The 24,112-nt window shown below is 44.4% G+C and overlaps 3 protein-coding genes across 4 annotated transcripts in view; 2 read left to right on the forward strand and 1 right to left on the reverse strand.

Annotated features, from left to right (window-relative positions):
• psmd11b (proteasome 26S subunit, non-ATPase 11b) overlaps positions 1-7,329 on the reverse strand; it is a gene marked incomplete at its 5' end in the record, with an annotated part of 32,284 nt that extends 24,955 nt beyond the window's left edge. The window contains 3 exons of the mRNA XM_080542121.1: positions 5,422-5,618; positions 6,402-6,503; positions 7,239-7,329. Of these exons, the coding sequence (XP_080398247.1) occupies positions 5,422-5,618; positions 6,402-6,503; positions 7,239-7,329 (390 nt within the window). The remainder of the gene's footprint in view (positions 1-5,421; positions 5,619-6,401; positions 6,504-7,238) is intronic.
• Positions 7,330-9,070: 1,741 nt separating this feature from the next.
• On the forward strand, positions 9,071-11,602 carry ptges3l (prostaglandin E synthase 3 like; the record flags this gene model as incomplete). Its single annotated transcript, XM_080542546.1, has 6 exons — positions 9,071-9,105; positions 9,459-9,572; positions 10,016-10,082; positions 10,258-10,356; positions 11,217-11,306; positions 11,531-11,602. 6 exons carry the CDS (start codon positions 9,071-9,073, stop codon positions 11,600-11,602), a joined length of 477 nt encoding a protein of 158 aa, XP_080398672.1.
• Positions 11,603-12,569: 967 nt separating this feature from the next.
• Positions 12,570-24,112, forward strand: part of aarsd1 (alanyl-tRNA synthetase domain containing 1) — a 21,315-nt gene continuing 9,772 nt past the window's right edge. For both annotated transcript variants that reach the window (XM_080542122.1, XM_080542123.1), the window contains exons 1-5: positions 12,570-12,613; positions 14,971-15,099; positions 21,199-21,358; positions 22,800-22,857; positions 23,049-23,205. In XM_080542122.1, coding sequence (XP_080398248.1) covers positions 12,575-12,613; positions 14,971-15,099; positions 21,199-21,358; positions 22,800-22,857; positions 23,049-23,205 — 543 coding nt within the window. In that variant the 5' untranslated portion in view covers positions 12,570-12,574. The remainder of the gene's footprint in view (positions 12,614-14,970; positions 15,100-21,198; positions 21,359-22,799; positions 22,858-23,048; positions 23,206-24,112) is intronic.

Consider the following 24,112-nt stretch of genomic DNA (forward strand, 5'->3'; position numbering starts at 1 on the left):
GCATTGGATTCGGTGAGTAATCCCCACTCTACCTAGTTAACTAGAACACTACTTTACATTGTTAGCAGGCTCACAAAACAAGCTGTGTTAGTTGACTAGCGATGTGTCATTGATTTTCAACAACGCTTAGCTCGCGCTTTTATTTTGAAATGGCGAAAACTGACGTCAATGTTGGAATGTGTCTCTCCTTGTCGTTCAGAGGACAGATGCCAAACTACCGACATGTTTGCTGTAATTATATGACTTGTCAGTAGGCAGTCATCAGTCAATAGTTCTTTCAATAGCCTTTTCACACAGAATGTACTTTTTTGTGCTATTTTCGGCCCAATACATGCGAATTTCGGTGCATTCCTACTTCCAACTACACTTGCTCCAGGGTTTCCGTTCGAAAAAATTGCCGCCGGACATCGTGTCCGGGAAGATTTCGATTTACCGGACAAACGTGAATTATTCCGGTCATCATATTAAAATATAATATAGCTGTTTGTCGCGGTGATTACTGTTGTGTAGCGGCCTATATATGCCATTTAATGTCTATTTCTCATCCGATACGATTAGATGCGAGCTATATAATATATAATAATATAACATGATTCGCATGCGCGCTATGCCATTATGTCCAGCGCTGAACGGGCGCCTCACTGGGAACTGAACAGACAGCATCGATCAATGAACGGACTCCACATTACGTTAACTGAAGTTTGTTAAATTGTTTGGGATTAATGTGAGTTTTCTATTTTCTCTTTCCAGTTTTACCCTTTTTTTTATCAATAAAACAACGTCATCTATAACCAGGTCTCGCTGGTTGGGAAGGCATTTCGTTTAGCTGCCTGTCAAATCATACTTAATCGGACTCGGGAGTATGACAATGAGGAGAACATAACTGTTTATTGAGAAACAATTGATAGGCAGGCTGGGGATACGTATATAAAGAAATACCACAATGTCTAGATGTATAACATTTTATTGAACAGTGCAAGCATGTAGGCTTCTGGCGTGACATGGCTAGTCTAATTTCCGTTCATATGCCTTTTATCAGATAAAATAAAATAGAATAAAACTCTTTGAAAATAAATAGGCTTTAAATTAACTTGCAATGCGTATAGGCTAATTTCCGTTCGATGTTACAGCCTAGACCTATGCATTTTCTCAGATAGATAGGGGATAGCCCTGTAAGCTCATACGGGTCTGTATGTCGTCCTGAAGACCGGCTGTTAGATCATATCGCTGAAGTTTGTCTCCATCTTAGTGTAAATGTTGTCCGTTTCGTTTGTTATCCTTGTTATTGTGCGATAAAGTTAAGGCGCTCCGCTTCGGGCCACCATTTTCACCTATAGGCTAACTAAAGGGGGCGGGTCCTTCTCTCTCGGGCAGTGTTGTGTGTGTATGAGTGTGTGTGTGTGTGTTTGGTGCTCAGCTGAAAATGGTGGTCCGAAGCCAATTTGAATACAAAATGTGAACTTTAGAGACTTGTATTCAAATTGTGCTTAGAGGGAATTATTTTCACCGGACATTATGTCCGACGAGTTTTCAATTTGTCGGACTTCAACAAATTTTACCGGACAAAGACCGGTAATTACCGGTTAACGGAAACCCTGACTTGCTCCCTGCATCCAGTTGTTGCACATTAACTGCATCTCTCTCATCAAATTCCCCCATTCTGAAAATGAAAGCAGTGTAACGTTAACTGCTGTTATAAACGGAATGATGACATTAGGCGCGTGTCCACTGGCGATATAGAGCTGACTACAGAGATGGTGAACATTAGCACTAGCTAACACTAGCTAGCTATTTACCTTAGCTTGGTGCCGTTTAGCTAAATATACAGCTTGTTGGTGGACACAGCCTAAGTTAACTTATCTAGCCAGCTAGCTAACGCTATAAGGCTGAACTGCTCGAACCTGCTGAAAACCTTGAGGTCCAGTTAAGCCTAATAGCTTACGTTAATATAGACTCGGTGTAGCTAAGAGAAGCTGCTCTGACACAAATACAATAACGCTAGCAAAAAAAAAACTACAGTTACATGAACCATCACATGTATGAGCCTAAACAATACACCAGCCACATTTAGCTTCACCAAAGCAGAAAAAGAGCACTGCACAGCCACAGTGTAATAAATGTGTCTTACCTTCCTTCATGTAGTTAGCAGACTACTAAGTAAGTAGTTTGTTTTTCTCTACAACCCTGTCAATCATTCTCTCCCTCGTCGTCTCCCTCTACCACAAGTTCAATGTTAGTCCTAGTCCTAGTGTTGCTAGCACCTGCTTGCTTCGCAAACCGATTATATTCGTTAATTCCCCCCCTCCTCCGCCAATAGAGCTTTCTTTGATTTATCCCTCTTTTTCTCTGCCCCACCCTTTGCTCGTTTACTTTCCAGATACATTTCATTCTTATATTCGATTCTTCTTCTTCTACTCAAGTTATCTCTCGTTGCGAGTTGATCATGTGAAAATGCGTGTAACGTTAGGCCCTGGGCATACGCGCAGAACTGCGTGGATGGCCCGGCCCGATATAAAATGGTTTGGGCCGCGGTCTGCTGAAATAAGTTATTTTCAATGAAAATCACCAGAGACAGGCCCCGCGGTGGTGTAGCGGTCTAAGCACTGGCCACTAGTGCATGCTGCCCACCGGGGCCGGGGTGCGTATCCCGGCTCGCCAGACCCGGATATGGCCAGGGCACACACGGGGAACGGCATATTGGGCGGCCGCTCCCGAGGGGGGTATAGGAGTAGTTCCGGACAAGGATCCGTCGCGCAACAGCGCCCCCGTCTGGTGCTGGAATAACGGTGCTGGGCTCGAGGAGCCAGTCAGCTAGTCTGCCTGGCGGCCTCCTCTGGGACTGCCGGCCGCGGGGTCGTGCGGCGGATCCCTCGCAATAGGCAGGGGATAATTGGATGCTAGGTTGGGTTCAATTGGCTACCAAATTGGGTGAAAAAAGGGATAAAATCTGAAGAAAAAAATAATAAAAATAAAAAAATCACCAGAGACAAAATTACAAATACCGGTATATATATAATACATTTTATATAATACATTCTGAGCGGCCCAGAGTCTCGCGGCCCTCCTGGCATTTGCCAGGCTTGCCCGATGGCCAGTCTGCCACTGTGTCTAGGGAAGTGATGGAACAGTACAGAACTTTATTCGTCCATGTTTTAACCAGTGGTGTAGCGGAGTATAAACACACAAACAGCGGTGTTTACGTTTGTCATTTTTTCCAGTCATTTACCCACCATGTTATACTACTACACACCTGGTTACAAGTTACAACACTACACACCTGGTTACAACACTACACCAGGGCTCGACAGTTTTGGTCGCATTTGCGAGTGAATATATTTCTGTGCGACTTGGAAATACATTCAATCGCACCAGTGCGACTAAAAGACTGCTGAACTACTGTCATGCGCAGTCAAACTTATGTGTATAAGCGATGAGGGAATGAAAACAGTGAACAGAAACGTGTGTCGCAGAAATGCTTCACGCGAGTCCTACAGTATATGCGCTTAAAATGCGCATAATGGGTATATGGGATACAGCTCTCATAGTTCGTAGCGCTGTGTTTTGTTAGCCGCTAGCTGCTAGCAGCGTTTGCTTCCGGTTTCATTACAAAGAGGTTAACCCTATATGTGCCTGACGTCTAACAACATTCAAATGACTCTAACTTCATCTTTTTTCGGATTTCAATGTATGACACATCATTTGAAAGCTTATGATCCGTAGTTCCAATCCACAACACGTCACATTTGAAAGTGTTTATGTAATTTTTTTACATTTGAAAGTGTTTTTTGTTCATATATATTTATATTATACAATTTACCAGTCATATTGTGGAATGTGTCTAAATGTTAAAGTTCCATAAGTATAAGCAAAATAAAGTAACAGTTTGTAAATAAATAGTAGCATTTAAAAAATAAAAAATAAAAACGAACCGTGAACCGTGACCCAAAAACCGAGGTTCATACCGAACCGTGGGCCAACGGAAATTAATATTCTTACTTCCCCTTTACATTGTGTGAGTCTCCATTTTTATTACGGCCAAGAGCCGGTTATGATCATTTTGATATGTTATGATTATGATAATTTGTTGTCGTTGTTGACGAAAATTGCGCAATTTTCATTGTGCTACTGAAATTCTTGGTGTGCTACTAAATTTTTCAACATGGTAGCACAGTGCTACCTGGGGAAAAGGTAAGCGTCAAGCCCTGCACTACACACCTGGTTACAACACTACACATAACTAGACATAACACGTCTTGTTTGTTTAATGAGTGAGCTTTCACAGGGTCTATTCTACACCCCCCGCCGCCCCCCAGTATTTCAAATGCTGTGTAATGAATTGCACTTTTATACTGTCGTCTCACTAACCCCAACCCTTTTATACTGTCGTCTCACTAACCCCAACCCTTTTATACTGTCGTCTCACTAACCCCAACCCTTTTATACTGTCGTCTCACTAACCCCAACCCTTTTATACTGTCGTCTCACTAACCCCAACCCTTTTATACTGTCGTCTCACTAACCCCAACCCTTTTATACTGTCGTCTCACTAACCCCAACCCTTTTATACTGTCGTCTCACTAACCCCAACCCTTTTATACTGTCGTCTCACTAACCCCAACCCTTTTATACTGTCGTCTCACTAACCCCAACCCTTTTATACTGTCGTCTCACTAACCCCAACCCTTTTATACTGTCGTCTCACTAACCCTAACCCTTTTATACTGTCGTCTCACTAACCCCAACCCTTTTATACTGTCGTCTCACTAACCCCAACCCTTTTATACTGTCGTCTCACTAACCCCAACCCTTTTATACTGTCGTCTCACTAACCCCAACCCTTTTATACTGTCGTCTCACTAACCCCAACCCTTTTATACTGTCGTCTCACTAACCCCAACCCTTTTATACTGTCGTCTCACTAACCCCAACCCTTTTATACTGTCGTCTCACTAACCCTAACCTTTTATACTGTCGTCTCACTAACCCCAACCCTTTTATACTGTCGTCTCACTAACCCTAACCTTTTATACTGTCGTCTCACTAACCCTAACCCTTTTATACTGTCGTCTCACTAACCCTAACACTTTTATACTGTCGTCTCACTAACCCTAACCCCCCCCTAAGTAAAGTAAGTAGCTTTGAGAACCGATGGTTCTAACGGCCCTTAGGGGGCAGGAGCCTATCTCCTGTTTCTGTAGCATGAGGCAGCTTGATGTACAAGTACACCCCCTGGACATGATGCTGGTATGTCGCAGGGTCTTACCCCCAAAGTCTTTGGTACAACTCGGCCGGGGATCGAACTCACAACCTCCCAATCACAGGGCGAACACTCTAACCGCAAGGCCACTGAGCTGCCCCCCCCTAACCATAACAATAACAGCAGCAGCCAGGGAGACTAGCCAGGGCCGGGGGCCAGCTCACCTCCAGGGCCTGCCTCAGGAAGGTCCTCTTCTCCGCCTTGGCCCAGTCGATGCACTCTAGACACAGCTCCACCTCCTGGCCCGTGGCCGCCTCCATGTCCAGGAACAGGTCCAGCAGGGAGCGGACCAGCCGGGCCGCCTTCGCCTTGCTGATGGAGATCAGGAACGGACGCACGAACTTCAGCAGGCCGCCCAACTCTGGAGAGGGAGAGGTCGGGAGCGCAGACGGAAGGGTCGGAGAACGATTTGCACCATATTGCACCACTGTACGAGAGTCTGTCACATCTCAGCGCAACCTGCACAGCATTTGTGCACAACCTGATACTAGAATCTGAACTTCACGTAATGTTGTTTACACTGAGAATGCTGATATATGCTGATCTCTATCACCTATTCAGTTATTGACGTTATTGCATATACAGATATTGTTGATTGTTGTCTATATCCTGCTTATTCTATTATAGATTGTTGTTTATATCCTGCTTATTCTATTATAGATTGTTTCGATTTTGTATTTCTAATACAATCCCAATGCCTAATTGAACCTATACCCAAGAATTGTACTCCTTGTATCTGTAGAGTGCAAAATAATAATTACTATAATTGGAATATAATAATTACTCCTTGCATCCGTACATTGAGGTAATAAAAGCAATTCTGACAATAACAAACCCGAGGTTGGGGACTGTCATAAACAACATTACAGACGTCATTGTTTAGAATCAGCAGTTGTTTAGTGGACAATTGTTGCATCGGGTAAAATGGAAGAAAAGATGAAAAGACAATGGCACAAATGAACAGGTGGGTCATTATAATAATAATAATAATAATAATAATAATAATAACTATTATTTCCATAGCACCTTTCCGGTAAACTAATGTTTTAATGCACTGGTGCTGCTGGGTGAATCACCCTAATGTTCCACAGTCCCGGTGGTTAACCGGGTGAGGAGCAGAAACAACAGGTGTGGTCCTCCTCACCTGCAGCCTGTCCTGTCTTGGCCAGGAGTGAGCCCAGCTCCAGGATGCTCTGTTCCTTAACCCTGACTGCTTCTTCATCATTATCCTGCACATCCCTCCTCACTGTAGACACAGAAACACAACACACATCATTAAGTAAGTCCATTGGGAAATTATACAACTTTTTTTTCTATGATCCAAAAGTTGTCATTAACCCCCCCCCCCCCCATCCGTGGTCTGAAAGATGTTTACCTATGGTCTATGGTTAGCCAGCAGGCTAGCTAGTGTGACTAAGGCATATTCAGGACAGCAGCAACACCACAGGGACAGCTAGTAGTCAAGCAGCCTCCAGCAGTGTGATGGTTGTGTGCTGTCCAGCTGTCACTGACACACAGCCAGAAGCCATTACATTCACCTGGTTGTACTGTTGTCCAGGTTAGCAGCAGGGGGTCTGACAGCTAACATGTTAGCAGGCGTTGGTCCATTCAAGGTAGCTAGCTTGCTAAGATGTTAGCTACCCCCCAAATAAAGCCAAGCCAACTGGCTGACATGTAAACACGCCGCTAACCTTATTTTCAGCTCAATGTGAACCGCTCAGAAGGAGGGAGGACAGAGGACATCCAGTGGTGATCAGTAGATAATGATAATAACACAGTGAGCTAGCTAGTTGAGCCTGTGGAGCTCATCACGGCCTAGCCAGCCAGCTAGCCGTCACCCCAGCGCTCTGCAGTGAGTCAGCACGGCCACACACACCGGCTCTCTCAGTGAATAAAACGGCCTTTTAAAAGCTCTTAAAGACCGTAAATACATCAACACAGCCGGTGTTTCTCGCGGTACACCCCCACGGTCACTGCTCACCTATAGAATGGAGGATAGAGATGGAGGCCTCGCGGTCCGTGCTGAGGAGAGACTGAGCCCTCTGGAACTCCACTACTGCCGCGGCCGCCATCTTGTCTGCTCAACAGGGCTGCCTGTCTGCAAACAGCCGGGGATGCGCGAGGAAATACGTGCTACGTGGTGACGCAGGCTACGCAGGCTACGTAAGCTAAGCAGGCTACGTAAGCTAAGCAGGCTACGTAAGCTAAGCAGGCTACGCGACACTACAGCTACGGCGAGTCCATCCCGCTGCGGATGGTAGACCATATTTGGTTCGGATATCTCGCTGCGGCCGCTATAGATATTTATTATAATAATATTATATTATTATAATAATAATATTATTATATATATTATAATAATATAATAAATATGGCATGTGCACACAAGCAGTAGGGCAAAAGCTAAATTGAAGTCCTGAGTATGCAGTCAGTCAGTAGAGGTATGGAGGGGAGGGGGGGGGGGGGGGGGTACACTGATACTGGGAGATAATTGTTCCTCTTGTTGGGGGGTGGAGGGGGGGGCTGGGGGATTCTGAGTTAATAATATATGCCATGTAGCTGATGCTTTTATCCAAAGCAACTTACATTGCAGTGAGTGCATACATTTCAGTATATGGTCCCAGCGGGAATCGAACCCACAACCTAAGTGTTGTTAGCGCCGTGCTCTGCCAACTGAGCCACAGAGGACCACTGTTCAGCAGAGTTCAACAGCTGCAGGGGAGAAGTTGTCCCTGAGCCTGCTGGTGTGGGAACGGAGACTCCTGTACCGCCTCTCGGGTGGGAGGAGGGCAAACAGTCCTTGGCTGGGGTGAGAGGTGTCTCTACTGCTGGCCCGGCCCTCCTCAGTGCCCACTGCCTGCGCTGGAGGACCTGGAAGGCAGGGAGCTGGGCACCAGGGAGGTCCTGGGCGGTTTTCACCACCCATTGCAGGGCCTTCCAGGTGGGAGACAGAGCAGCTGCCGTACCACACTGTGATGCAGTCTGTTGACCAGGATCCCAGGAGACAGATGGGCTTTCTCCAGTCTCCTCTGGAAGAATAGACGCTGCTGCTGTGTCCTTGTGACCAGGGTGGAGGAGTTGAGGCTCCAAGAGAGGTCCTCGGAGATGTGGACACCCAGGAACATGAAGCTGGAAACACGCTTCACCTCCATACCATTGATGTAGATGGGGGGGGGGGGGTCTATATCCTCCAGCTTTCCTGTAGTCCACAATGAGCTATTTTCTATATGCCATTTTAAGTCTAGTCCTAAACTAAAACCCATTTTAACTGGGGAACCCCCAGTGAAAGTGGGATTTAGTTAAGGATTAATCTGTGGCCAGAGGACCCCTCCATCTCGCTCCCCCATCCTTTTGAGATCACAAAGTGGGGGAGGAGGTAATGGGGTGGGCGAGGTGGTGGAGTCGGGGTGGAGATAGTGGGGTGTTAGTGGAGGAGTGGGGGGGGGGGGGGGGGTTAGTGGAGGAGGGGTGGAGGAGGGGTGGGGGTGGAGGTAGTGGGGAGGGAGGGGGGGGGGGATAGTGAGGTGTTAAGTCAACAGACAGACAGAAGGGCTAAGTCAACAGACAGAAGGGCTGAGTTTTCCAGAGAGTTCCACCAACAGCCTATAAAGGGGAAGGGCCTGGGGTGGTATGCACCCTAACAGCTGATACCAGCCCGTCTAAAAATACCCACAGCCATTACACTGCCCCACTAGACCCCACAGCTCCTCTGAGTACTTCCTCTCCTGGTTACACGCAGCAGAAGAGTCAACAGTCAAGACTACAGTAACACCTACAGCCTCCTTCATTGAATTCCTACGAAAGGAACGAAGAATGAACAAGCCAAAGATTGTGAGACTACCAGACAGGTAAAGATTGTTTCATATAGAAATGGTATAATGTAATGGGGTTGGTCAGTCTCTCTCACCACATGGGCCTTTGGTGTGGATCCGTATGAGGACATACTGTAAGGAATGGGAATAACACAGAACACATGATTCCGTAGACAATATGACAACAATGCATGTATGTATTAGTGTCATATAGGGCCGGTTTCACAGAAGGCTTAAGCCTAGTCCTGGACTAAATCACACTTTCAATGTAAAATCTCCATTGAAGATGCTTTTTAGTCCAGGATTAGGCTTAAGCCTTGTCTGTGAAACTGGCCCATAGTGTTCAAACAACATGTCAATAAAAAGTTAAAATCTGTTTCTCACAATAGTCAACCAGCCAAGGGAGTTTGGTTTGACCGGAAAAAATATGTTCATATCAACTTCCTGGTGCAGAAACCATACGATGTTCAGGTCGATATAACGGACCACAAAATGATTCTGAGGTGAGTTTCATTTGTTTTGATGTATGTGATGTAGCAGCAGATACTGTGTTAACAATTTTGTGTGTGTGTGTGTGTGTGTGTGTGTGCGTGTGTGTGTGTGTGTGTGTGTGTGTGCGTGTGTGTGTGCGTGCGTGTGTGCGTGTGTGTGTGTGTGTGTGTGTGTGTGTGTGTGTGTGTGCGTGCGTGCGTGCGAGCGCACGCTCACTAATGCTGTGTGCGCACTATAACATTGAGCAATTACCTGGGGGTATTCCATCAACGTTGCTAAAAGAAAAGTCGCTAAAAGGAAATCCAGGTCTCACAAGACTTATCAAAAATAAGCCTAGATTTTCCTTTAGCGACATTGATGGAATACCTCCATTGCTCTCTAAGGTAGCTTCATGTGTATGAGGTGTACAATGCCTTAAAGACGATCATTTTGTGTCACTTTGTGTCCACGACAGTTGCAAATCAGAGGAAAGCGGCAACATCTACAACGAGTTCGAATTCTACGACACAGTGCAAAAATATGTAAGCATTCTCATTTCTCTTCTCATATCAAACTTGACATCCCCCCTTGTGATTAATGACAGAGCAAAGCATTGTGTCTTTGTCTGCAGCATGCTCGTCAAAGTTCAACGTTTTCAATGTTCAGTTGAATTTAATTTGAAACAGTTCAACTGAAGTTCAGTTTTTTCTCTACCAGGATAGCAGAGAGAGGGTCTACGACCGCACTGTCAACCTCCTCATAAGGAAGCTCAAACCTGATGTGGCATGGCCTCGACTAAACAAGGACACCATCAAGGTATGTGTGACGTTGCAGGATGGTTTCCCAGATCTAGTAGTCCTAGCTAGCCCTATTCCCAGAACTGGACTAAACCACATCGTGAATAGTAAATGGTAAATGGACGGACTTATACAGCGCCTTTATCCAAATCGCTTCACGACGGCCTCTCATTCACCCATGCACACACACATTCACACACCAACGGCGGCAAACTACCATGCAAGGCGCCGGCCCGCTCATTGGGAGCAATTTGGGGTTCAGTGTCTTGCCTAAGGACACCTCGACATATGGCCAGCCGGGAATCGAACCACCGATCTGCCAACCTTGCGATCATTAGACACCGGCTCTACCTCCTGCGCCACAGCCGCCCCTATGCCGCCTGAATGCAGGTTCAATTGACGGCCTGATTTAGAACTTAAAGCAGGTCCTTTATTAGAAAGGCCGGCTAGCAATTGGAAGGTCGCTGGTTCGCTGGTTCGATCCCCGCCTCAGGAGGGAGCTGCATGTGCCCTTGAGCAAAGCACTTAACCCCCTATTGCTCCAGGGGCGCCGACTATGGCTGACCCCGTGCCTAGAGCAAAAAAATACCACATTCCAACAATTGATTGACAAGTTGATTGCATGGCAGATTAAACATTATATCACACTTGACTTTTAATTGAGACTCTCCAGTGAACATGCGTTTTAGACTAGGACTGGGTCTAGGACTGGGTCTAGGGCTGGGTCTAGGACTGGGTTGAATCTGTGTCCAGGTTCAGGACTCCTCTACTTAAACCTCTGCTGATAATAGTGAATCACAGTGTTAGAGTAACTGATGCTCTGTGCTGTTATGTTATTGAATCAGCACGTTTTGTGTCCTCCATTGTTGCTGTGTGTAGCCCAGCTGGATCGCTGTAGACTTCGACAACTGGAGGGACTGGGAGACAGAGGAGGACGATGGGAGGGAGGAGTATGAGCAGTACATGGATGTGAGTACAACTCTGCCTCTCTGGGATTAGAGGTGTGGTGGCGTGAGATTAGAAGAATAAAACCTTGTTTTGTTCAATGGGTGAAGGTCTTCAATGAATAGTGGACTATTAATATGTGTTTGGATTAGATGATGACAGCCAGAATTTCTCAGATGTTGTCTCTGTTTTGAGTGGTGATGTTGTCATCTGGTAATAAAGTATTAACTATTGTATTGAACTCACAGATGATTCAGGAAATGGGCAGCAAGAAAGGCGAGGCACCAGCCATGGATGATCTTGATGATCTGGTAAATTAGGAGTGCATCAGCTCAAATCAAATCACAGATCAACAAAATGGATGCAAAACATACTGTATGTTAAATGTATTTTCTCTTTCCACAGAGCGACTGAGATTACTGAGCAGTGCCGGTCTCTGCATAGGCCAGGTGGATGTGTATTGATACCTGCATCAAAGTCATGTTGATGGTTTCATATGTCTTGATGATGATTTGAACTAATGAATTCATGAATTCGTGAGCTTAGAATTATAAGGTTCTATCTCCGTTTAGGGTAGTTCAGAGATATTGAGCGTCAAAGTTTTTACATTCCATTATGTTTTGTGAGATGGAACCTTTGTATTTTATTAATTACTAACTGAAAAATGTCAACATTTTAAAAATAACACCACACAGGCGTTAATAAACACCTAATGGATCAGATTATGTAAAAAACACAATTTTGACAAAAATGGAGATAGAACCTTATAATTCTAACGTCACGAATTGTCAAGAATTGTGTTTATACCTGCATTATGCATTCTGTGTAATTCTGTGCGTATATTTCCTGTAACATTTTATTTTACACTTGTTATTATGATGTTATTTATTTAATTTGGAATTGTATGCCTATTTTCTCTTGGTGTGTTTTGAGTGTTTAACATGAAATAAAGACCCTACACAATACGACATTAATTGATGATTCAGTGTGAAATAACAAATACATAGAAATATATGAATGAAGAAATGAAGGCTTCATCCATTGACATGCAACTGAGGAACACATTTTGAACCAAATAATTAATTCTCACCGGTTTTACTGTATTTTTTTTTAGCACTTAAACGCTTGAATTAAAAACCGATCAAGTTTGACCAACTAGGCACTCCGTACTACAGCTGACCAGCTGGGACGTAGTACGGAATGCCTCGTTCGACAAACTTCATCCGTTTTTAATGCTTTCTGGCGAGTCCGCTGTTCTGCTGCGACCTGTCATTCAGACACTCCAAACAAACATGGCTTTCCAGTGTCAGAGGGACAGCTACATGCGAGAGGTAGGAGAGACTTATACACGTGTGTCGCCACGCTGCTTACATGTTAGTTAGACGCTTTATTACCTTTATGTTTAGCAGCTAGTTGTCAGTAGCTGATAGTTACTGGCCACTACACATCCAAGAAGGGACATTGATATGAAAGCACGTGTTTATTTACATCCAGACCTGTAGAAAAATATTTTGGACGGTAGGTAAAACAGTGAACGTGAAAGTGTGACATGCATGCATGGGGGCAAGCATAATGAAAGTGTTTGTTGTCAGCCACCCTCGTCTGTCCTTCATTACTGCTGAGACCCTTGACAGGTTTTGAGAACTATTCCAGCACCGACTAGTGAAATAAACAATTGAATGAATGAATGAATGAATGGTCTTTATTGTCATTGCTATAGTACGGGTACCAAACAACGACATTTAGGAGGGGGGGGCTCCCCTGGTGCTAGGAAAGAAAAAAAAACACAAGAAGGGAAGGAGCTGGTTTACATAAATAAAGGCTATGTACACTATCCACTATACTATACTGTACAGATAGACGACTAGGGTTGTCATATTGCACATAGTGTTATTGCACATTCATTTAAAGTGTTGCAGTTTGCAGGCTTGAAATGTACATATTTGTGCCTCAGCACTACACCTGATTTTTTCAGTCCAGCAGCTGCCATCAATCCGTCCAGACTGTCCAGGGCCCAGAACCTAGGTCTTTGCTGTGTTCAGGGCCTGGATGGCCCTGGGGTAGAAGCTGTGCTTCAGTCTGTTTGTCCTTGCGGCCATGGTCCTGTACCGCCTTTTCGAGGGCAGCCGGGTAAAGTGTTCGTACCCAGGGTGGGTTGGGTCTCTGGAGATCTTGGAGGCCTTCCTGAGACAGCGTGTGTTGTACAGCTCTTCCAGAGAGGGGAGGGGGGCGCCGGTGATCTTCTGGGCTGTTCTCACGACTCTCTGTAGCGCATTTCTCTCCGCGGTTGTGCAGCTGGAGAACCAGTTGCAGATGCCGTAGGTGAGGATGCTCTCCACTGCGCCGCGGTAGTAGGCCACCATTATCTCCTGCTTGATGGGTTCCTTCCTGAGGACTCTCAGGAAGTAGAGCCGCTGTTGTGCCTTCTTGATGGTGGCTGTTGTGTTGTTCTTCCAGGACAGGTCATCCTGTATGTGCACCCCCAGGAATCGGAGGGCTGAGACTCTCTCCACGCTCTCTCCGTCGATGAGCAGGGGCTGGATCTCTGACTTTTTCCTCCTGAAGTCCACGATGATTTCCTGGGTCTTTGACTTGTTCAGCAGCAGGTTGTTAACCTTGTACAGCTTGCTCAGTTGCTCTACCTCATCCCTGTACGCCGCCTCGTCCCCCCCCGAGATGCAGCCCACCACGGTGGTGTCGTCTGCAAACTTTACGATGGAGTTGCTGGGGTGGACGGGGATGAAGTCGTAGGTGTAGAGGTTGTAGAGGATGGGGCTTAGCACGCAGCCCTGGGGGGACCCAGTGCTGAGTCTGAGGGCTGTGGAGGTGTGGGAGCCCACCTGCACCCTCTGGGGGCGGTCGGTCAGGAAGTCCTTGATCCATGCACATATAGAGTGTGATAGTCCCAGGTCTAGTAGTTTGGTCACTAGCCTGTCTGGAAGGATGGTGTTGAAGGCAGAGCTGAAGTCCACAAAGAGCAGTCTCGCGTAGCTGTTTCCCCTCTCCAGGTGGGATAGAGTGGCGTGGAGAGTCGTCGCGATGGCGTCCTCTGTGGACCTGTGGGCTCTGTAGGCGAACTGGTATGGATCCAGGTTGGGCGGGAGGCGTGTGAGTATGTGGGCCCGGACTAGTTTCTCGAAGCACTTCATGATGATTGGTGTGAGTGCCACCGGGCGGTAGTCGTTTAGGCAGCTCACCGTGCTTTTCTTCGGGACTGGGATGATAATTGTCCTAATATGCACACTGACAACAAAGCACTTTCCTCATGCTTGCATTCCCCCCATGCATGCATGTCACTTTTATGAATTCACTCTGTTTTACCTACCTCCCAATATATTTAGGCTAGCTATATGTATGTATAGTATAGTGAATACAGTTGCAGTAACTAACTCGCCTACACTTTTATTGATATCTTTTGTTGTTAAATGTGTATCTATTCATTTTCTGTATACATCTCTCCTTCTTTTTCTGTATTTCTTTTAATGCTGTGTAAAGCACTTTGCATTGCCCCTGTTGTATGAAATATGCTATACAAATAAACTTGCCTTGCCTATAGTCTCACAGAGAACATGTCCCAACTTGCCATAAACAGAGCTGTCCAATATGCCCCTTTCACTGACCATGTGTGGCGTAATGTGCACATTGACCTGGGACATAATGACAAAGTTGTTGTTTTTCCTCCCTGCAGTTTGTCACCTCAGTGGTGTCGTGCTCGCCTGCTGAGCTGAAACAGGAGGTCAACGGGAAGAAAGAGACGGTGAAAGGCTTCAATGTCAAACTCCAGGACACTATACTGTTCCCTGAGGGCGGTGGACAGGTAGGCACTAGGCAGGAGGAGGGGCAGACACTATACTGTTCCCTGAGGGCGGTGGACAGGTTGGCACTAGGCAGGAGGAGGGGCAGACACTATACTGTTCCCTGAGGGCTGTGGACAGGTAGGCACTAGGCAGGAGGAGGGGCAGACAGTCTCTGACCCATATTCAACCATATCACCATATCACTGTGAACCCCCCCCCCCCAAATCTACCCTGAGCCCCTATATCCTATAATGAGTGGATTGGAGAAGGGTAAGAATTAAGCAATCTAATGGAAAATTAGATTGGCCTACCATATCGCTGATACCCCTCCGATCCGCCCACATCTACAGTGGCTTACCACTTATGGGATGGAGATTGATTAGGGATTCAGGGGTTGGATTGGACTGGTGTTGTACTGTATGGTCACGCTTAAAAGGGGCAGTTAGAGTGTCCGCCCTGAGATCGGGAGGTCGTGAGTTCGATCCCCGGCCGAGTCGTACCAAAGGCTATAGAAAATGGTACCCGATGCCTCTGCTTGGCACTCAGCATTAAGGGTTGGATTGGGGGGGGGGTAAGACCCTGCGACATACCAGCGTCATGTCCAGGGGGGGTGTACTTGTACATCAGGCTACTTACTTAAAAGGGCAACAGACTCCAGCCTAACACCTAGTATCTAACACCTAGTATCTAACACCTTGTATCTAACACCTAGTATCTAACACCTAGTATCTAACACCTAGTATCTAACACCTAGTATCTAACACCTAGTATCTAACACCTTGTATCTAACACCTAGTATCTAACACCTAGTATCTAACACCTAGTATCTAACACCTTGTATCTAACACCTTGTATCTAACACCTAGTATCTAACACCTAGTATCTAACACCTAGTATCTAACACCTAGTATCTAACACCGTGTATCTAACACCGTGTATCTAACACCGTGTATCTAACACCTTGTATCTAACACCTTGTATATAACACCTAGTATCTAACACCTAGTATCTAACACCTTGTATTAGGGATGGACGGTTTCCAATTATTGAAACCAAAAAACCGTCAAAGACTAAAACCGCGGTTTTCCGGTTAACCGAAAAGGTAAAAAAAAAAAAAAAAAAAAAACGCCAATTTCAAATAATTGAGCCCTACTGCTACAATACACTCGTGTCGAACACCATTAAAACACCGTAAGCACAGTCGCAACACATTTAGGCTACTTAGTTTCACAAATATAAGTGGAAAGGCAGACTTTTGTAAGCTACACCATACATGAAAACACATGAACACTTAACACACCAGCTCCGCTGATCCAGGGTGCACGCCTGCACGGAAGATCATCTCTTGGAACAGCGTCTTCATTGAATGAACTGCTTTCTCAATATCTTGGTTCTTAGACAAAGTTTCAGCTGCTGCTCAATGTATTTAAATATTTGAATACTGCTCAATAATCACTGAAATATTAGACTTAGAATTATGCAGTGAACATACTTAAAGCTTTTCATAAAACCACATGCCGCGAGACTGACTCGTCCTGAACTGTCGTAAGTCAATCAACAAAGAATGCCCCATCAAAATAAAAGTGCCCATGGTAGAGCTGTCAAAATAGAGCTTTCAAAATAAATGTACTAATACAGATAGAGATAAATACAGAACTACCTTTGCGTCACTAAGTGACCGCGTATCTTCTGAGACATGCGTTCTGTCATCACTTTCAGTAGCGCCTTCACACACAGTGGCGCTGTGCACAAACACTCTTGATCCGTATAGCTCTTGTTTTATTATATTGTGGTTTAGTAAATACTGCACTTGGAGTTACATTCAATGCATGATTTGTGCTATAGAACATAAATAAAGTTTGATTGATTGATTGATATCAAATCAAATCACATTTTATTTCTATAGCGCATTTCTCACAAAAGTGACCCAATGCGCTTTACAGAGAGCAGCGAAAATTATCTTATTAAATGTAAGCGAGTAATTGTAAAAAACCTTTCCTATCTACCAATAACTGAAGGCAACTATCTTTCCCATAGAGTGATTCGTTACCCTTAAATATAATCCCAATTAGATATTAATCTTCAGTTATTCTTCACAACTGACCAAACCTCTCACTCATTGCGCGGCAGATTCAGACTGTATCATTGTTATTTTCACACACGACAAACATGTGACATGTTCCAGTTTTATTCTTTGAGCAACATAGAATATACAATAGAATAGAAAACGTAAACAAAAACATCTATAAATATAAATACAAACGAGTGCAAATTGAGTGCAAGCAGGTAAAACAATTGTGCAAAGATATCACTGATCACATTCATTCTAATTCTAATTCACAACCTATGGCTAATAACTAAATAACAAAAACTGGCAGTAACAAAAAATGAGCATAAAAGCTATTAAAGGCTATTAAATAGTCCGTTAATCGAGGTTCTTCGCAAGAAACACGAGCATGTTCACCTTTTCAGGATTCAGCTGCGTTCGGAACGGACTTACAATTTTGCCTGCTGCGCTGAACACCCGCTCTGAAGGTGAACTTGTGACACACAGTGGCGCTGTGCACAAAGTACACTCTTGATCCGTATAGCTCTTGTTTTATTATATTGTGGTTTAGTAAATACTGCACTTGGAGTTACATTCAATGCATGATGTGTGCTATAGAACATAAATAAAGTTTGATTGATTGATATCAAATCAAATCACATTTTATTTCTATAGCGCATTTCTCACAAAAGTGACCCAATGCGCTTTACAGAGAGCAGCGACAATTTTGCCTGCTGCGCTGAACACCCGCTCTGAAGGTGAACTTGTGACACACAGTGGCGCTGTGCACAAAGTACACTCTTGATCCGTATAGCTCTTGTTTTATTATATTGTGGTTTAGTAAATACTGCACTTGGAGTTACATTCAATGCATGATGTGTGCTATAGAACATAAATAAAGTTTGATTGATTGATATCAAATCAAATCACATTTTATTTCTATAGCGCATTTCTCACAAAAGTGACCCAATGCGCTTTACAGAGAGCAGCGAAAATGATCTTATTAAATGTAAGCGAGTAATTGTAAAAAACCTTTCCTATCTACCAATAACTGAAGGCAACTATCTTTCCCATAGAGTGATTCGTTACCCTTAAATATAATCCCAATTAGATATTAATCCTCAGTTATTCTTCACAACTGACCAAACCTCTCACTCATTGTGCGGCAGATTCAGACTGTATCATTTTTATTTTCACACACGACAAATATGTGACATGTTCCAGTTTTATTCTTATTCTATTTTATTCTTCTAAAAAAAAAAAAAAAAAAAAAAAAAAAAATCCGGTTTCAGATGGTTTTGATAAAAAACCGTTTCTAATTTTAGAAACCCCGGTTTTCGGTTTAACCGAAAAACCGTCCATCCCTACCTTGTATCTAACACCTTGTATATAACACCTAGTATCTAACACCTAGTATCTAACACCTAGTATATAACACCTAGTATCTAACACCTTGTATCTAACACCTAGTATCTAACACCTAGTATCTAACACCTAGTATCTAACACCTAGTATCTAACACCTAGTATCTAACACCTAGTATCTAACACCTAGTATCTAACACCTAGTATCTAACACCTAGTATCTAACACCTAGTATCTAACACCTAGTATCTAACACCTAGTATCTAACACCTAGTATCTAACACCTAGTATCTAACACCTAGTATCTAACACCTAGTATCTAACACCTAGTATCTAACACCTAGTATCTAACACCTTGTATATAACACCTAGTATCTAACACCTTGTATTAGGGATGGACGGTTTCCAATTATTGAAACCGAAAAACCGTCAAAGACTAAAACCGCGGTTTTCCGGTTAACCGAAAAGGTAAAAAACAAAACAAACAAAAAACGCCAATTTCAAATAATTGAGCCCTACTGCTACAATACACTCGTGTCGAACACCATTAAAACACCGTAAGCACAGTCGCAACACATTTAGGCTACTTAGTTTCACAAATATAAGTGGAAAGGCAGACTTTTGTAAGCTACACCATACATGAAAACACATGAACACTTAACACACCAGCTCCGCTGATCCAGGGTGCACGCCTGCACGGAAGATCATCTCTTGGAACAGCGTCTTCATTGAATGAACTGCTTTCTCAATATCTTGGTTCTTAGACAAAGTTTCAGCTGCTGCTCAATGTATTTAAATATTTGAATACTGCTCAATAATCACTGAAATATTAGACTTAGAATTATGCAGTGAACATACTTAAAGCTTTTCATAAAACCACATGCCGCGAGACTGACTCGTCCTGAACTGTCGTAAGTCAATCAACAAAGAATGCCCCATCAAAATAAAAGTGCCCATGGTAGAGCTGTCAAAATAGAGCTTTCAAAATAAATGTACTAATACAGATAGAGATAAATACAGAACTACCTTTGCGTCACTAAGTGACCGCGTATCTTCTGAGACATGCGTTCTGTCATCACTTTCAGTAGCGCCTTCACACACAGTGGCGCTGTGCACAAACACTCTTGATCCGTATAGCTCTTGTTTTATTATATTGTGGTTTAGTAAATACTGCACTTGGAGTTACATTCAATGCATGATTTGTGCTATAGAACATAAATAAAGTTTGATTGATTGATTGATATCAAATCAAATCACATTTTATTTCTATAGCGCATTTCTCACAAAAGTGACCCAATGCGCTTTACAGAGAGCAGCGAAAATTATCTTATTAAATGTAAGCGAGTAATTGTAAAAAACCTTTCCTATCTACCAATAACTGAAGGCAACTATCTTTCCCATAGAGTGATTCGTTACCCTTAAATATAATCCCAATTAGATATTAATCTTCAGTTATTCTTCACAACTGACCAAACCTCTCACTCATTGCGCGGCAGATTCAGACTGTATCATTGTTATTTTCACACACGACAAACATGTGACATGTTCCAGTTTTATTCTTTGAGCAACATAGAATATACAATAGAATAGAAAACGTAAACAAAAACATCTATAAATATAAATAAAAACGAGTGCAAATTGAGTGCAAGCAGGTAAAACAATTGTGCAAAGATATCACTGATCACATTCATTCTAATTCTAATTCACAACCTATGGCTAATAACTAAATAACAAAAACTGGCAGTAACAAAAAATGAGCATAAAAGCTATTAAAGGCTATTAAATAGTCCGTTAATCGAGGTTCTTCGCAAGAAACACGAGCATGTTCACCTTTTCAGGATTCAGCTGCGCTCGGAACGGACTTACAATTTTGCCTGCTGCGCTGAACACCCGCTCTGAAGGTGAACTTGTGACACACAGTGGCGCTGTGCACAAAGTACACTCTTGATCCGTATAGCTCTTGTTTTATTATATTGTGGTTTAGTAAATACTGCACTTGGAGTTACATTCAATGCATGATGTGTTCTATAGAACATAAATAAAGTTTGATTGATTGATATCAAATCAAATCACATTTTATTTCTATAGCGCATTTCTCACAAAAGTGACCCAATGCGCTTTACAGAGAGCAGCGAAAATGATCTTATTAAATGTAAGCGAGTAATTGTAAAAAACCTTTCCTATCTACCAATAACTGAAGGCAACTATCTTTCCCATAGAGTGATTCGTTACCCTTAAATATAATCCCAATTAGATATTAATCCTCAGTTATTCTTCACAACTGACCAAACCTCTCACTCATTGTGCGGCAGATTCAGACTGTATCATTTTTATTTTCACACACGACAAATATGTGACATGTTCCAGTTTTATTCTTATTCTATTTTATTCTTCTAAAAAAAAAAAAAAAAAAAAAAAAAAAATCCGGTTTCAGACGGTTTTGATAAAAAACCGTTTCTAATTTTAGAAACCCCGGTTTTCGGTTTAACCGAAAAACCGTCCATCCCTACCTTGTATCTAACACCTTGTATCTAACACCTTGTATCTAACACCTAGTATCTAACACCTAGTATCTAACACCTAGTATCTAACACCTAGTATCTAACACCTAGTATCTAACACCTAGTATCTAACACCTAGTATCTAACACCTTGTATCTAACACCTTGTATCTAACACCTTGTATCTAACACCTTGTATCTCCCACAGCCTGACGACCATGGGCTCATAGGGGAGGTGGCTGTGCTGAGGGTGTCGAGGCAGGGGTCCGAGGCCGTGCACTTCGTGGCCTCCGCCCTGGAGGTGGGCCAGGAGGTGAGGCTGAAGGTGGACTGGGAGAGGAGGTTCGACCACATGCAGCAGCACTCAGGTGAGGAGGACAGGTGTAGGGGGTAGCGTTGCACTGTGGGACTTAAGCCCACTGTGTTGACAGACTATAGACCACATTTCTGACCTTACACTGTATTCTTTAGCAACGTTCTTAATATGCATAACTGTATTTCCCTTTTAGTCTGTATCGTACTGTTGTATCCACTATTTATTCCCTATTTCCGTTCTATTTATTCCTTATTTTTATTCACGATCTGTTATGTGACTTTTTATCCCCCCATACTCTTTTAAATCTTGCTGCTGTGAGAAAGAAATGTCCCCTCGTGGATAAATAAAGAAACTTTTCAGGAAGCGTATAACAAGTGTCACCTGTGCAGGGCCAGGGTAACTGACTCACCTGTGCAGGGCCAGGGTAACTGTCTCACCTGTGCAGGGCCAGGGTAACTGACTCATCTGTGCAGGGCCAGGGTAACTGACTCACCTGTGCAGGGCCAGGGTAACTGTCTCACCTGTGCAGGGCCAGGGTAACTGTCTCACCTGTGCAGGGCCAGGGTAACTGTCTCACCTGTGCAGGGCCAGGGTAACTGTCTCACCTGTGCAGGGCCAGGGTAACTGTCTCACCTGTGCAGGGCCAGGGTAACTGTCTCACCTGTGCAGGGCCAGGGTAACTGTCTCACCTGTGCAGGGCCAGGGTAACTGTCTCATCTGTGCAGGGCCAGGGTAACTGTCTCATCTGTGCAGGGCCAGGGTAACTGTCTCACCTGTGCAGGGCCAGGGTAACTGTCTCACCTGTGCAGGGCCAGGGTAACTGACTCATCTGTGCAGGGCCAGGGTAACTGACTCACTTGTGCAGGGCCAGGGTAACTGTCTCACCTGTGCAGGGCCAGGGTAACTGACTCACCTGTGCAGGGCCAGGGTAACTGTCTCACCTGTGCAGGGCCAGGGTAACTGTCTCATCTGTGCAGGGCCAGGGTAACTGTCTCACCTGTGCAGGGCCAGGGTAACTGTCTCATCTGTGCAGGGCCAGGGTAACTGTCTCATCTGTGCAGGGCCAGGGTAACTGTCTCACCTGTGCAGGGCCAGGGTAACTGTCTCATCTGTGCAGGGCCAGGGTAACTGTCTCATCTCTGCAGGGCCAGGGTAACTGTCTCACCTGTGCAGGGCCAGGGTAACTGACTCATCTGTGCAGGGCCAGGGTAACTGACTCATCTGTGCAGGGCCAGGGTAACTGACTCATCTGTGCAGGGCCAGGGTAACTGTCTCACCTGTGCAGGGCCAGGGTAACTGACTCACCTGTGCAGGGCCAGGGTAACTGACTCATCTGTGCAGGGCCAGGGTAACTGTCTCATCTGTGCAGGGCCAGGGTAACTGTCTCATCTGTGCAGGGCCAGGGTAACTGACTCACCTGTGCAGGGCCAGGGTAACTGTCTCATCTGTGCAGGGCCAGGGTAACTGACTTGTTCTTTCTCGGTCCTCGTCAGGTCAACACCTGATCACAGCGCTAGCAGACTCCATGTTTGGGTACAAGACCACATCCTGGTAACTAAACCAAGCCCACCGCTAAACCCTCCGTTGGTGTACACACACACACGCACGCACGCACGCACGCACAGGTCATCAGTGTAGCTCCATAGAGCTGAATACCCCCTTACCACACACACACACACACACACACACACACACACACACACAGTGATCTTTCTCTCTCCTCCGTGGTGTTCCTCCTCCAGGGAGCTGGGCCGTCAGCGGAGCTTCATAGAGCTGGACACCCCGTGTGTGAAGCCGGCCCAGCTGGAGGCCCTGGAGACTGAGGTGAACGACAGGATACGAGCCCAGGTCCCCGTCACCGTCCAGGTGCTCTCCTTAGACGACCCCGCCCTAGAGAAGGTACCTGTCACCACACAGCTGCTCTCCCATGCCCTAGAACGCATATCATATGTGTTTATCATGTATCATATGTGATGCGCTTTCGGGGCTTTTTTGTCGGACCTCAAAATGGGTGAAAAGTTGAACGCAGTACCGCGAAAATCCACCGGATGGCAGATAAGATACCTATTCGGAAATTTCTAACCAATATCTAACCGTAGTAAGTAAAATCCTTGAGAAAGTGATTTTCAGACAACTTACTGATTTTCTTACCAAAAACATTTTATTTGAGAAGTTTCAATCAGGTTTTCGTTCTAACCACAGTACTGAGACTGCATTAGTAAAGGTTGTAAACGATGTCAGACTTATCATAGATGCTGGTGGTGTATCAGTTCTTGTCTTGTTAGATTTGAGTGCTGCTTTTGATACAGTAGATCACACTATTCTAATCGTTTACTGCAATCGAAGGCTTGTTTCGGATCCGCTTTTCCATGTTTCACGTCAGGGTGATGCCTCAATAAGTGGTTCCGTAGATTTGTGGTGTTTCCACTAAATTTAACCTCCACTGCGCACAGCTTGCATATGGCTTTGCTTTTGTCCTGCTCATCTCTATCGTCATAATTTTTACATCCAAAATGCACCCAGACATCTGCCTTTAAGCCTGGTCGTTGCGTGAGATATGATACATTATTGTAGCGCGGGTTGAAGCTGCAAGCAGAAAAAAAACAAAACATGAAAGATCGATCTCGGGATTTATGAATCGATAATCGCTCATTCAATGAAGATCGATTCAGAATCGGGAAATCGATTTTTTGAACCCAGCCCTATAATCTACCTAGTATTAGACCTGATCTACCTACTATTAGACATCATCTACCTACTATTAGACCTGATCTACCTACTATTAGACATCATCTACCTACTATTA

The sequence above is a fragment of the Nansenia antarctica genome (genome assembly GCF_963989245.1).
Source record: "Nansenia antarctica genome assembly, chromosome: 11".
Classification (NCBI taxonomy): domain Eukaryota; kingdom Metazoa; phylum Chordata; class Actinopteri; order Argentiniformes; family Microstomatidae; genus Nansenia; species Nansenia antarctica.